This window comes from Sipha flava, unplaced genomic scaffold, assembly GCF_003268045.1.
Source record: "Sipha flava isolate LNK unplaced genomic scaffold, YSA_version1 51_pilon_pilon, whole genome shotgun sequence".
NCBI classification, from domain to species: Eukaryota; Metazoa; Arthropoda; class Insecta; order Hemiptera; family Aphididae; genus Sipha; species Sipha flava.
Genome location: NW_020273468.1, coordinates 1200955 through 1214001, shown reverse-complemented (window position 1 = coordinate 1214001; position 13047 = coordinate 1200955). Strand labels below are relative to the sequence as shown.

At 29.5% G+C, this 13047-nt stretch overlaps 3 protein-coding genes across 3 annotated transcripts; 2 read left to right on the top strand and 1 right to left on the bottom strand.

Moving 5' to 3' along the window:
- The first annotated feature begins 1981 nt into the window (after positions 1 to 1981).
- LOC112690746 lies at positions 1982 to 4923 on the top strand. Its single transcript, XM_025564820.1, has 2 exons — positions 1982 to 2089; positions 4217 to 4923. The coding sequence occupies exons 1-2, from the start codon at positions 2078 to 2080 to the stop codon at positions 4754 to 4756; spliced, it is 552 nt and encodes a 183-aa protein (XP_025420605.1). The 5' UTR covers positions 1982 to 2077; the 3' UTR covers positions 4757 to 4923.
- Positions 4809 to 6704, bottom strand: LOC112690747 (cuticle protein 16.5-like). Its single transcript, XM_025564821.1, has 2 exons — positions 6595 to 6704; positions 4809 to 5415 (listed from the first exon to the last, which is right to left on the bottom strand). The coding sequence occupies exons 1-2, from the start codon at positions 6613 to 6615 to the stop codon at positions 5089 to 5091; spliced, it is 348 nt and encodes a 115-aa protein (XP_025420606.1). The 5' UTR covers positions 6616 to 6704; the 3' UTR covers positions 4809 to 5088.
- A 3434-nt stretch (positions 6705 to 10138) lies between these two features.
- On the top strand, positions 10139 to 11279 carry LOC112690726. The gene is made up of 2 exons (XM_025564797.1): positions 10139 to 10247; positions 10804 to 11279. The coding sequence occupies exons 1-2, from the start codon at positions 10233 to 10235 to the stop codon at positions 11107 to 11109; spliced, it is 321 nt and encodes a 106-aa protein (XP_025420582.1). The 5' UTR covers positions 10139 to 10232; the 3' UTR covers positions 11110 to 11279.
- Positions 11280 to 13047: the final 1768 nt, after the last annotated feature.

Genomic DNA, 13047 nt, shown 5'->3' with positions numbered 1-13047 from the left:
GAATCGATCGGCTGCAGGTTAACATATACATATTATGCCAGCATGTTGCACACTATAATAGTGGCTGTGAGCAACGTACACATATCTTCTCTCTCTCTCTTTCTTTATAAATACACACATATATAAAAGTACCTTGTAGTTTGGTTTTGGACAAAACAAATTAATCTAATTGAAAAATCGACGCCTGATAAATTCCGTTCTATGGATTCTTTATTAAACACTATCGTCGTACTGCTACGCACGGATTGGAAATAATTAGTGCCCAAGAGTATAATATATTGCATGACTTTATAACAATGAGCCGCATCTTATATGTATATATTATTTACAATACGCCCTTGAATAATGTGTGAAAAAAAAATGTAATCGAATTGACTATTTTTGTTTTTCAACTGTACGCGCGAGCACATACTCACACGACTAGTATCTTGTCGTTCCTGGTTGGAAAAAAGAAGCTATTGAACTTGACGCCACATAATAATAACTAGTCGTATTATTTTATTACAAAATACGCATGAGGGTTATTTACCTTTACCTACTGAAATGTGTTAAATTTTAGTATCACAGTGTTGTAGTTACATATAACTGTACGTACACACAAGGCCGTAACTGGAAAAAAATTTCGGGGGGGGGGTCTAACATTATTATTTAATACAATTTATAGTTAATAAACTATATTCACTGCTAAAATGTTTCTACTTTTGAAAATTGGGGGGGGGGGGTCCGGACCCCTGGACCCCCAGTTACGGTCTTGCGTACACACACACACTCACACACACACATATATATATGCACATGTGGATATAATAAATTGATATGATATTTTTTGAAAAAATATTTATAACTTCCTAATTATTAAATTAAATCGAGTTTTGTACGAATTCTTATTAAAAGTAGTGTATACATTTTCTATAATACATTTTTTTATATACAATTCTATTATTTTTCGAATATAATTATTTTAAATATCTTAATAAATATAAATGGTTAAATAACAAAGAGCTTTCATTATCTAACGCGAATATAAAACATTTAAACTATTGTAATTACATGTCATTCTATTAATGGAAGTTATGTATTATGACTTTTCAAATGTATGATGGCTACACCGTTTAAGTTTCGAAGGGCTTTTTCTTTGATACGTCTATTTCTTTTGTGATGTGTAAAAATAGTAAAGTTATATAGAAAATTAAAATATAAGTATTTATTAACTAATCATAAAATTAATGGAATATCTTAAATAAATTGTAACAGTTTCTAAGTGAATAAGGGCAAAATACATAGAAAAAATTACAAACTAACCCTACAAGTATTAAACGTTTCCTGTCTACAAAACAAAACAAAGTAAGTAAGTAAGTAATATATTGTTAGAGAAGCCGGTCCGTAATCAGTTTTTATTGGTAAAGAAACTATTTTTTCGTCGTACATCGAATAATGTAGAATATAATATCTTATTCTAAGTAAATGATTGAATATTCATATTGCGCTACACCACCCTATACTTTCACTGAAACGCGTGAGTTCGAGACACGTGCTTTGGCGAAATCTTGTCACATTGAGAATACCTACGCAACAATATTTCTATTATTATTATGACTATTGTAATAACTAATAGTAAACTATACTTTTTGACGTTAAAACCAATTATGGTTTAATATTTGAAATTTATTATTTCCATATCCAATAATATGGAGAATATTATTATATTTTATTTTGGATTAATTTTTCTCGTATTGTACCTATTTAATTTTGTTTTATATTCAATATAAATTAAAATATAACAAATACTCTTGGTATTATGGTAATTTTTATTTTCTACACGTAAACGTACAATTATGTATAAAATAGTGCGATTTTTTTTTCTTGTAGGTAATTCAATAACTACAACGCAAAAAAACCGACAACAAACTGGAAGATCATTGGATGCTTGAAATAGACGTAGTCATTTTTCATTACCCCACTCTTTATAAATCTTTTCAGTATAAATTAGGCTTCGTGGAAATTAATCATAACACTACACGGAATAGTTCTTTCCCGCACGATCAGCTGTAAAACAAGTCATACACTTACATCTGCAATGAATCTTAATGTGAGTTAAAGATATTTTAATGTATTCATATTCTTATTATTAATAAAAAATACAATATTATTAGAAAATACTAATAATTTAATATATAAAAAATTTATTTAGAATCATTATAATATTATTCTGAAACAATCACAATTGTTTAAAATTAGTTTTATTTTATTTTATTTTTGGAATATCTTTTTACTTTAATATAAATAAAAATTATAAGTATATTAATTAAGAGTTCCTACATTTTATTTATTTATGATTTTCCCTAAAATATAATATATTAATAAATCACACCTCGGAATTTGCATTATATTTTATAATTTTAATCGTATAATACCATTATGATTTGTGTTTTTTGTTTAATGGCATACAATTAGAGATATTGGTGTTACAAAATAAATTTTTAGTACAAACACTGCAGTATATAACTGGTTCTTGTTATTATATGTGTTTATAATAAATTTCTTTATCACCTTCGCGAAATAACACCCACAACAAGAGAAATCTGTACACTTACATTTCTTGTAATTATATTGAAAAAATATTTAAATAATAATGGGAACCTATGTCTATCATGTTACACATTAAGGTTGAAAAACTACTACGTAATTTCTGTAATCGTATTCAAATACAATCTATGTAAAAAAAAACCAGATTCGTACTGAAATTAAAACCCACTTTATGATGAAATACTCAAAATCCTACTCAAAAATTAGACACATTAACCATCCTACGTATACATTTAATGATCGTTATTTAACTTCAACCGTATATACCAAAATCGATTTTACATATGTAGAATAATTTCGTAATCTGTGTTGCCTATTTTACAATAAATTTAATTTGTACAATATTTATATTGAGAATAATACATTTTTTTAATGTATTATAAAACTTATTTATTCATGTTATATAATTAAACTATTTTATTGGAACACGTATTTTATACTTTTAGATGATAAAAATCTGTAAAAGTCAATTTGTACGTATACTTTTTTTAAAAAGTAATTGTTGTATTAATAATTTTCATTAAGTATTCATTAAGTTCAAGATTTTTGAAATATAAAAAAATTATATAATTTATCACTAAATAATAAACTAATATAAATATACTTAATACTATTCCTTATTATTATTAATATTACGTGTTTTATCGATGATATATTGTATACACTTAAAATATCAAAATATTATAGTTATATTATAGTTGGGACAAGAATGAGTTGAAATGACTTATAGTTAATTTTTAATAGCGCTGTGTAATTGTTTTACAATTGTATTAATTTTAACGGTAAAATTTACAGTAATATAATGATATTTCAATGGATGCAACGCGTCTTGAATTCATCATGAAAATGTAACACTTACTTTAATTCTGTTTAATAAAAATTCTATGAAATATCTGATTTTATTAAAATTTAATTTTGTAATGCTTGTAAATCATTGTTGAAAATTCCAGTATTTTTTTTTCTTTTTCTTTTGTTACCAAAAAAATTATACTAAAACTCCAGTTTTCAATTTTCTATTAGTATAAAAATCGAAAATTTATACACTTTTTTTCCTACAGTAATGCTAAGGATTTTTATAATTTTAATAGTTTTCTTAATATTTATAAAATATTAATTTTTTTTTTTTTTAAAATAAGCTTAATTTTTTTTTCTATAACCCATAATTAATACATGTATGAACAACTTTATATTAAATTTTCAAGACTTTTTATTAAACCAAAATTTTGTTAAGTTTGTACTGCTTATAGGCAATTTAAATTTTTGTTATTCTTAAATTTAAGATGCCTATTTTTTTTTGTGAAAGTTAGAACATTAAATGTTCAATCTTCCTTATTAATCTACTTGATGTCTTTCACTAAGAGTCATTTACTCGAGAGCATTGGTTCACTGGTTTCAATTCTGATAAACCAATACAGCAATACCATTCACCCGATCTTATATCCTACTCGACCTAGGAATTTTGTCCTTTTATTTATTTAAGTAAGAATAGTTTTCAAATATAATTATGATACTTCGAAATGAAAAAAAAATACTTACAGAGAAGTTTCAATTTTATTTTAAAATAAACTTTTCGACGTGTTTCACCAAAATTATAATATTTTAAACTAATGTACTTTTAACGTGCGCGCAGACGATGCGGACGGAAACATCGTTGGCGGGGAAACTTATGTCAGTGGTGATGTCGATTGTGCTGATCAGTGGTACCACTGAGACGGCTGCGGCACCGCAACTGCTGCAGCCGCTGTCCAGCCAGTTCATTTCAGAAGCCAAGGGTTACGCGACCGGATACGGTTACAGTGGCGTCCAAGTACCGGTGGCCGTCCAGGTGGGCAAGACGGTGCAATACGCGGCCGCACCGCCACCACCACCACCACCACCACCACCGTCCGCCGTGGTTGGTTACGCGCCATCCTTCGTGTACAAGCCGGACCTATCGGCATACGCGGCCGCGTCATTCCCGCAAGTGGAACAGTTGCACAGGTTCAACCCAGTAGTGCGACCGGTGCACACCGTCGTGCCAAAAGTGACGGCCGTCGAACCGTCCGTCACCGTGCAAAAGACGTACGTGGACGTGCCCGTGCCCGAGTACAGACCGCCGGCCGCAGCGGTCGTAGTGCAAGACGCATCGCCCTACAACTACTACAACTATCAATTGATCGACCGCAAATGATCAGCAGGATCAAGATGTTAAAGAAGAAGGAAAAAAAAACGATTTGTTGTACTTCATTATAATAACATGTGTGTGTATTTTATTTATTTAAGAAAACGGAACGCGCCAGACATTGTGTGCTGTACGCGATTATTTATCATTATTACAATATTATTTTTGTTCTCGTATTTTTTTTCCCTTTTTTTTTAATAATATAATTACAAACAAAAATGATCGAAAAAAAAAACAGAATTTGTCTTCTTGTTGCACAAGTCTTCCGACGTGTCATACATTTAATTCATACGACGCGCGAAAGCTCTTGTGCAATCGACTGCAGCTACCGTTCGTTCGACTCACAGGTAAGCGGGCAGGACAGCGGGGGCGGCGTACGGGTAATAGCCGTACGGCGAGGCGGCATAAGGTGCCGGTACGTATGGCGCGGCGGAGTAAGGAGACGCGACGTACGGCGCAGCTGCTACGTACGGCGCGGATGGTGCGTACACAGCGGGTGCTGCGGCCGGCACAACCGGAGTGGCCACGGAGTGAGCAACGCTGTGCGACGTGAACGAGCTGGCGTATGGTGCGGCCACGGCCACCGGTGCAACTGCAGCTGGCACTAGTCCGGCTGGTTTAGCAGTGGTCATCGTGGACGAGGCGAACATTGCGACGGCGAAGATCGTCTGGAAAACAATATCATAACTTCGCGTTAACTCATGTTTTTTTTTTTTTATTAATATTTGAAACTAAGAATTACAACAGCGCGTTTAACAATCTTTTAAAATACGTTTAACTAACGTTAATTTCATTGGTTATTGTTTTTTTTTTTTTTTTTTCAAATTTAAGTACGAGTGTACTTATATCAGATATAAAATGTAATATATCGTATTCATATACAAGCAACGATTGATAAGATAAAAAAAAAAACAAATAAATTATTTATTCCTAATAGGTATAAGGTTGAAATTAATTTAGTCAGCATAAATCGTGTCTGGTATAGGATTGGAATGTATTTTATCACTAGTGAAATTAGGTGTGTATATCGTATTTTTCAGCGTTTCTTTTTTAACCCATTATCTAGTTTTCACAATCTAATATAAATTCTAAAAGAAAAAAATCTTATTTAAAGTGTACTAAACGTAATGCGCTTTTTAGAGCAGGTTTATGAGACGAGTCAAAAACAAATAGCTTCGTTTGAGAATTTGTTCGCTTAATGAAGAAACAGCGCAACCAAAGTAAAGAATGCCGGCCGAACGCACCTGTCCCGTTAAAATTTTATTACAATATCTAGCAGACATTTCTGATACCGTACATATTTTATTTGACTAAATGTATGGAGTTTTTTCCTTACTTGCTATTATTAGTTTTAATACAGGAGAAAAACTATTGAAACGTAATCCTTTGCCAGGACGATAACCTACAGAAATTATACGATTTAGCACACTCATGAAATCTTAATTTTAATTTAGTATAAAATGCAAATTTACGAATTTAAAAATACATGTTTGATTATGGTAGTTAGTGAATATAATTTGATTTATCACCAGTGTAAAAATATGTTTTCAAATTCTTCAGATGTATCAATAAAAATAAGTACAGATATGTTACATTTATCTGACAGGATACAAATAGAACTTATATTATGAGTTGTTTCATAGTTAAATATTAACGCACTATTTAATCGTATGGATTGAAAGTTAAGATTCTAAAAGTTTCTAGAAGTATTGCACGATTCTATTCTTCTCTTTATTCTCTAGACCCATTGTTTTGTGTTAAGAACTATCGTTTAAATATTATAGTTTAATATAGGAAATACATTTATATATAAAAAAAAAAAACTTTAGAATTTAATTTGTACTTACGATTTTCATGATGGTATTCATTTTTTGAGTTTTATTTATGTTGATGGTTGACGAAATAGAAATAGTTGATACTGCTTTGAGGGCTGTTCAAGTGCGAATGATTTTTGGATTGAGTTTGACCATATTTATATACAAATCTATGGCCCTTTACTCAAGTATTCCCACCCATCAAAATTTCAATAGATACTAACAATACGTTGAACATTGTATTTTATACATTACAAAATTAAGTTATTTGGCATTGACACAAACAGATTTATAATACAGTCTTATACAACTTGGATTATTCGCTAACAGGAATATTAATTCGAAATTGAGTTACTTATAAATATTCTGAAAACACATTTGTGGTAAGGTCGTTCGATGTCCGTTTATAGATTCAAATGGTGAAAAGTAATTTTTAAAAACATATAGGTTGTACATGGTTAAAACGTCATTTGAACTACATTAAAAATGAAAAAATAATCGCATATACCTTTACATTTTATTAACTGCGATCACATACAGCAGAAATAACGAGGAAACCTCACTGGACCCTTCTTGAGTTCATATGATTTACAGAGATTTTTAAATTTAAAATGATATGTAATTTCTCTATGAAGTTTTTAGAATTTAACATTACTTTTGAAAACTTGATGAATAATTACTAATGAAAACTAGTTAAATTCATGATTTACCTATTTTATTTTTATAAATGAAATAAAATCAATATATATATGTGTGTTAGTGATCGAAGTCTAAACTACAGAACTTATTTAAATCTTATTAGTTTGATGCACAATGCCTATTTTTGAACTGTCACATAAAATTTAAAAAATCCTGTAAATCTGTATTAAGTGCATAAAATTCTGTATTCCTAAATGACACAAACTCAGAAATTATTTATTACTTTTACGTAAATTATATCCTCCATCAATATCTATTCAGACATTCTACAATATCACTTTTTTTTTTTTAACTCGATATGCTATAAAATATTTAATTTAGTGTTTATATTTCAACGATATTACGAATCGTTATTAAAATGATTTCCATTGTTACACTCAGTTATGTAATATGGAGTATAATCAGGAATAATAAATCGTATAAAAACAATATCATTGTTCATTAAATCATTTACATGAACAGAAAATTAAACAATAAATAATTAATTTCTCTGAACATGTTCACACCATACCCAAGCAAAATAACTAAATATTCTATATAGACTAATTAATACAATTGTTAGGTAAGTCACATGTTTTATAGAAACAAATAAACATACAAACATGTGATTCGATTATTTATTAATAATAAAAACGATTGAAATCTACAAAATTGCAGTTTTTGAATTTTTAGACGTTCGCCTAACAATAAATAATAATTTCTTAACTCGTTAATATGCACAAGTTTATTTATTTTCATTAAGTACATAGACTGTCAGGTTATCGTTGTGGGCTCCTTGGAATTGGGCGATAATTAACCTTCTTTCAAAAAAGTATACGGTAATTGGACCACTACAGTTTTACATTCATAACAGGTAGACCCGGTGATTGGGCCACTATTTTCAACTATTTTTAATTATTATATCCGGTAATTGAGCCACTATTAAATTAACTTGTCGTATATAAATATTGCTACAATACCAAACAGTACACATGAAATTTTAATCGAAGCGACCATTGTGCGTCAAATTATCAGGACCACCACAAAAAGAAAAGTGATCGAAGATACTTTGGTAACACCATCCAAAATTGTTATATCCGAAATTGAGAACTGCACATCAGTTAATATTGATTTACTATTATGAAAATATATAAACCAATTACGCGTTAATGTAAATCGAGCTTGCCGACAAATATTACCTATATTGCTAAAACATATTAATGAAGTACAGGACTATTCAGAAACAATTGATTTGATTAATTACACAAAAAAAAGGAAAGCTTTTTATTAATAAATAATAAGACTGACCATATTATTATTTTTTCTACGATTACAAGTTTAAATTTGCTATGTTCGTTAGACTCTATTTATGTTGACGGTACTTTTGAATACTTTACAAAGTATTTTTATCAATTATTCTCTATTCGTGGATGTAAAGAAAACTCATATGTTCCATTGGTATTTTGTCTAATTCAAGACAAGCAAAAAGATACTTATATAAAAACATTAAAATCAATTATCCTTTATTGCTCTGATCATGGTTTACAATTTAAGCCAACACAAGTTATTGTCGATTTTGAACAAGGACTCTAAGAAGGAATTAAGCATAGTATGCAATTGTTAAAATTAAATACTTTTTTACACTCTTAAAATCATTTTGAACACAAATAAATTCTTATATATTTTATATTGCTCGAAGTTATTATACGGAAATTAATTAATTAATTTTAATGGTTTTTATTTCGACAAATGTTACCAACTTTTTGTCGCATCTAACATCACGTTTTCTTTACGAATACCATACGATATTTACCGATGACTATAATATGGACTCGCAGTGAAAATTAAACACATAATTAAAGTACGTGGGTATTTATATTTTATTATAGTTCCTTCTACATTAATTATATGTGGATTTTACCTGGTTTGTTAAATTAATATGAAAATATTACCAGCGTTAATTGAAAAAAAATATACATTTCATGTTGATTTACAAATTGTATTAATATTTTTGTTAAAATTAAATGTATTCAAAGTATAAAGTTCAGATGAAAAATAAAAAATGATGTGTTTTTAGTGACATTTAATAACTTAATACAGTTTGATTGTAATTTCATTCATATATTTTTATACATAAATGCAGTAAAAATTGAACACTTAGTAGTTGTTAGAGTTTATTAAAGAAAAAAGAATTACAACTGACAACATAAAATATCTTACATTATTATGAAATTATTTTTATTTAAAAATACTTCTTGACTTTTTGATTATTGACGTGTACGAATTGAACTTCATTAAAAATTAAAAATTTATGAATTAATATTTCATTGTAAAATTGTATTTCTTAAAGTATGTATAAGTAGAACCTACGAATTCGATGAATTATTTGTATGACTTCTTTTTCGTGTTTCTTTTTTTTTCTTTTTATTTAAAAAAGTATCTAATTAAATCGATAGCGATAGAAGTTATACGATATCGAGATATTACATACAGTTGTTAAATAATAATTCACTGCTGATTGCTGATTTATCAAATTGGCAATCATTCAAATTGGCTATGCACGATGTTTCACTATGAAAATCGATTTAAAAAAAAATTATGAATTAAAATATGACATAACGATGATGCGTTATGATACACTTACTGTGGTTATGATTAAAAGTACACAACAGTGTAATGTCATTGATAGTTTGCCAAAACAATTTGACACTGAAGCACGGCACATACACAATTCCAACAACGTGGTTCACTTACAAATTCATCAAATGTATTTCAGTATTAACGTTAACATAATAATAAAATGATAATATCAAATCATTGGGAAATCCGTCAAGACGCAAACAATCAACATATGTTTCATTGTCCTTAATTGCGACACTCCAGACAACCTCGGTTTATATAAAATCAGGATCAGAACATCGAAGGCATCAGTAGTCAGCCATACGTCAGTCAGTCATCATATCAAAAGTCATACATTTGCGCACCATCTCAAAATGAGTATCAAAATGGTAACTATTATTAATTTATTCTGGTGAAGAGTATTTTTATACTTTGCAATCGCATCACGTTAAATTCACTTCCTATCTCGCTTTACTGGTAAACGATGTACGCACTGGGATTTCTAAAAGTAGAAAAAAGCGGTAAAATTGCATTTTTACTAATATAATATAATATATAATATATCAACAGTTTTCGATTTAAAAACCAATACTACTAATAAGCAATAACAAATTTACTGTATAAAGAGTCGTTTTAGCAGCCGGTAATAAAATTCCTTACATTCAAATATTTCGACCAATATAAATTAATTGTTTTATTAATTTTCATTATTTAATTTATCTCTTTAACAATGTTACACAATATATCACGTTTCTGTGAAAAAAATTCCGGGTGCGAGATACCAATCACGTGTTCCTTGTGCTTCACTTCACCGTTTCGTACATCTATCACACACATACGGTCGATTTTCCATTTCCTGATCCATCCTCGTTTTATATGATTTTACCGAACGAATTTCATATTAATATAATAACAATATTGTGTATTTATTTATTTATTTCGCAGTCGTTGTTCGCGCTTGTCGCTTGTTCTCTCGCAGTCATCACCACTGCCGCGCCGTCTGGGTTGCCTTTAGCGCTTTCGGCTCCGATCGTTGCACCTGCAGCTGTAGCTGCCGCCCCCGCACCCGTGGTCACCGCTTACAGTTCGCAGTACGTGGCGAGAAACTACAATGGAATTGCTGTCGCACCCGCAGCCGTCGCACCAGCCGTCGTCCCAGCCGCAGCCTACTACGGATACCCTCAAGTTTATGCACCCACAGCGTCCTACACCGCAGGGTTACCTCTGGTTGAGGATTATCTGTTCAAATAGGTTAATGACTCTTAGTATCAATACTCTTCGTGGTTATCCTTGCAACCGTCGAAAGCACCATCACCGTAAAACTCTCTTCGATTCTATTGTACGATAATTCTTTGTAAAATAAAACATTTATTTATGTAAAAAATAAATTTTAAAAATATTACATTTCAAAATGAAAATCATGATTATTGTTTTAGTTTTAGTTAAGTTTTAAGGAGTAATGATGAGCGATACGACAATATGGTACACCTTTTTTATATATTTACGATACACACATAACACTGTATATAAAACACATAACTCTCCAATAGGTTATTATACTGAATATAATAAATTATAATTATAATTATATTAAATTATAATTATAAATTATAATCAATTATAATGTTCGAAGTGACCTCCATTATTTGTAACACAGAGTTGAAGTTTTCGGACCCAAGCGTTTTTAACATTTTCTAATGTCTCAGGTAAAATATTTTGAATATTTTATTCAATTTTGTCACGGAGATGAGGCAATGAATACGACGGGTACACAAGATTTTTCAAATGACCCCATAAAAAAAAATCCATTGGTGTTAAGTCGGGCGACCTAGGTGGATAAAGCACTGGATTATTGAAATCTGAAACAATTCATTTTTTTGTTATAATTATTCAAAAACATAATTTGCTCTAACTTGGTCAATTTTTATTCAATTTTAATATTATTTTTTTTGAACTATTTAAAAAAATATGCTCAAGAAAATGGCTGTCTTAAAAATTGAAAATTCTTAAATGCATAAAAATTTTTTTTTTGAATTTTTGATTTTTTTTTAAAAAAAAATGAATTGCATGCCATTCAATCAGAATTCCGGCTGTAACCCGATTAAGCACGATTGATCTTTTTCGTAACCTGATTGAGCACGGTTGCGATCAAACAATAGGAACCAAAAACGAACCCTAAAACCTAACGATTGAGCACGAAAATGGGTGTAACGTTGCCGCTTTGTACCGTGGAATATTATTCGGTGCACCGTATTACTGTGCATGCAAGATTTTTTTTATAATTATTATGTAATTAAATTTTAGATTTTTAACGATTATTTCATAATTTAACATTTTTACAGCTCAGGTTTCCTAAAAGAAATAATTCTCCAATAAAAAAACGACAAGACACCGTTTTTTTCGCATTTTTTATACTGTTGGTGTATAGAGCATGATACGTCCATATTATTATTACAAAATAAAATACATTTGAATATAATTATTTATAATTAAAAATCATTCATTGGATTTTAATCACAAGTTATAATTGAACATTTTTTTTTTTTTTTTATTAAAAAATAGCACTCATATAATTGTCATCAAAAAGGTTAGAAAAAAAAATTTCCCTAAATACTTATTTGCAACTTTCAATAAGTATTTAAGTAGGTTGTCAGAATTTTTAAATTTAGAGAACTCACGATAAGTGTTTATAGCGATATTTTAAATGCACAGTAAAGTCAAGGTGCACGGGAGAGTTTTCGAAATATCGCGCCATAATTTTACTGCGTGACACTCGTGTGTTGTGTTCTATTAATTTTAATGTACTTTGAAAAAACGTGCAGTAAAATTACGGCACAGTAAAATAACGCTAGTTTGTTGCCAACCTAATAGTTAGTTTTCAATCTGACAACGTTGTACACAATATTTATTTTTTTTCTTACCGTGCTCAATCGGGTATCACCGAGAATTTCCATACTTAATGTTATAAAAAAAACCGCGTTTAAATATATTAATTTCCCGTGGAGATATTAAGGGTGATACGAGATTTATGGGACATATTGTATATTATTATCATACATATATAAATAAACTAACCAATATTAAATAAATTTGTTATTACAAGATAACAAATATAACGATAAAATAAACATTTTGCTGGAAACAATGCATAGACTCCTTTTTGTCAAAACTTAGTTTCAAGTAGGACAA

Excerpts from the sequence above, each read along its gene's own strand:
- LOC112690747 (XM_025564821.1), bottom strand. The coding sequence starts at position 6,615 with ATGAATACCATCATGAAAATC. Across the intron at positions 5,416-6,594 it reads TGAATACCATCATGAAAATC|ACGATCTTCGCCGTCGCAAT; the intron begins GTAAGTACAAAT and ends ATTGTTTTCCAG.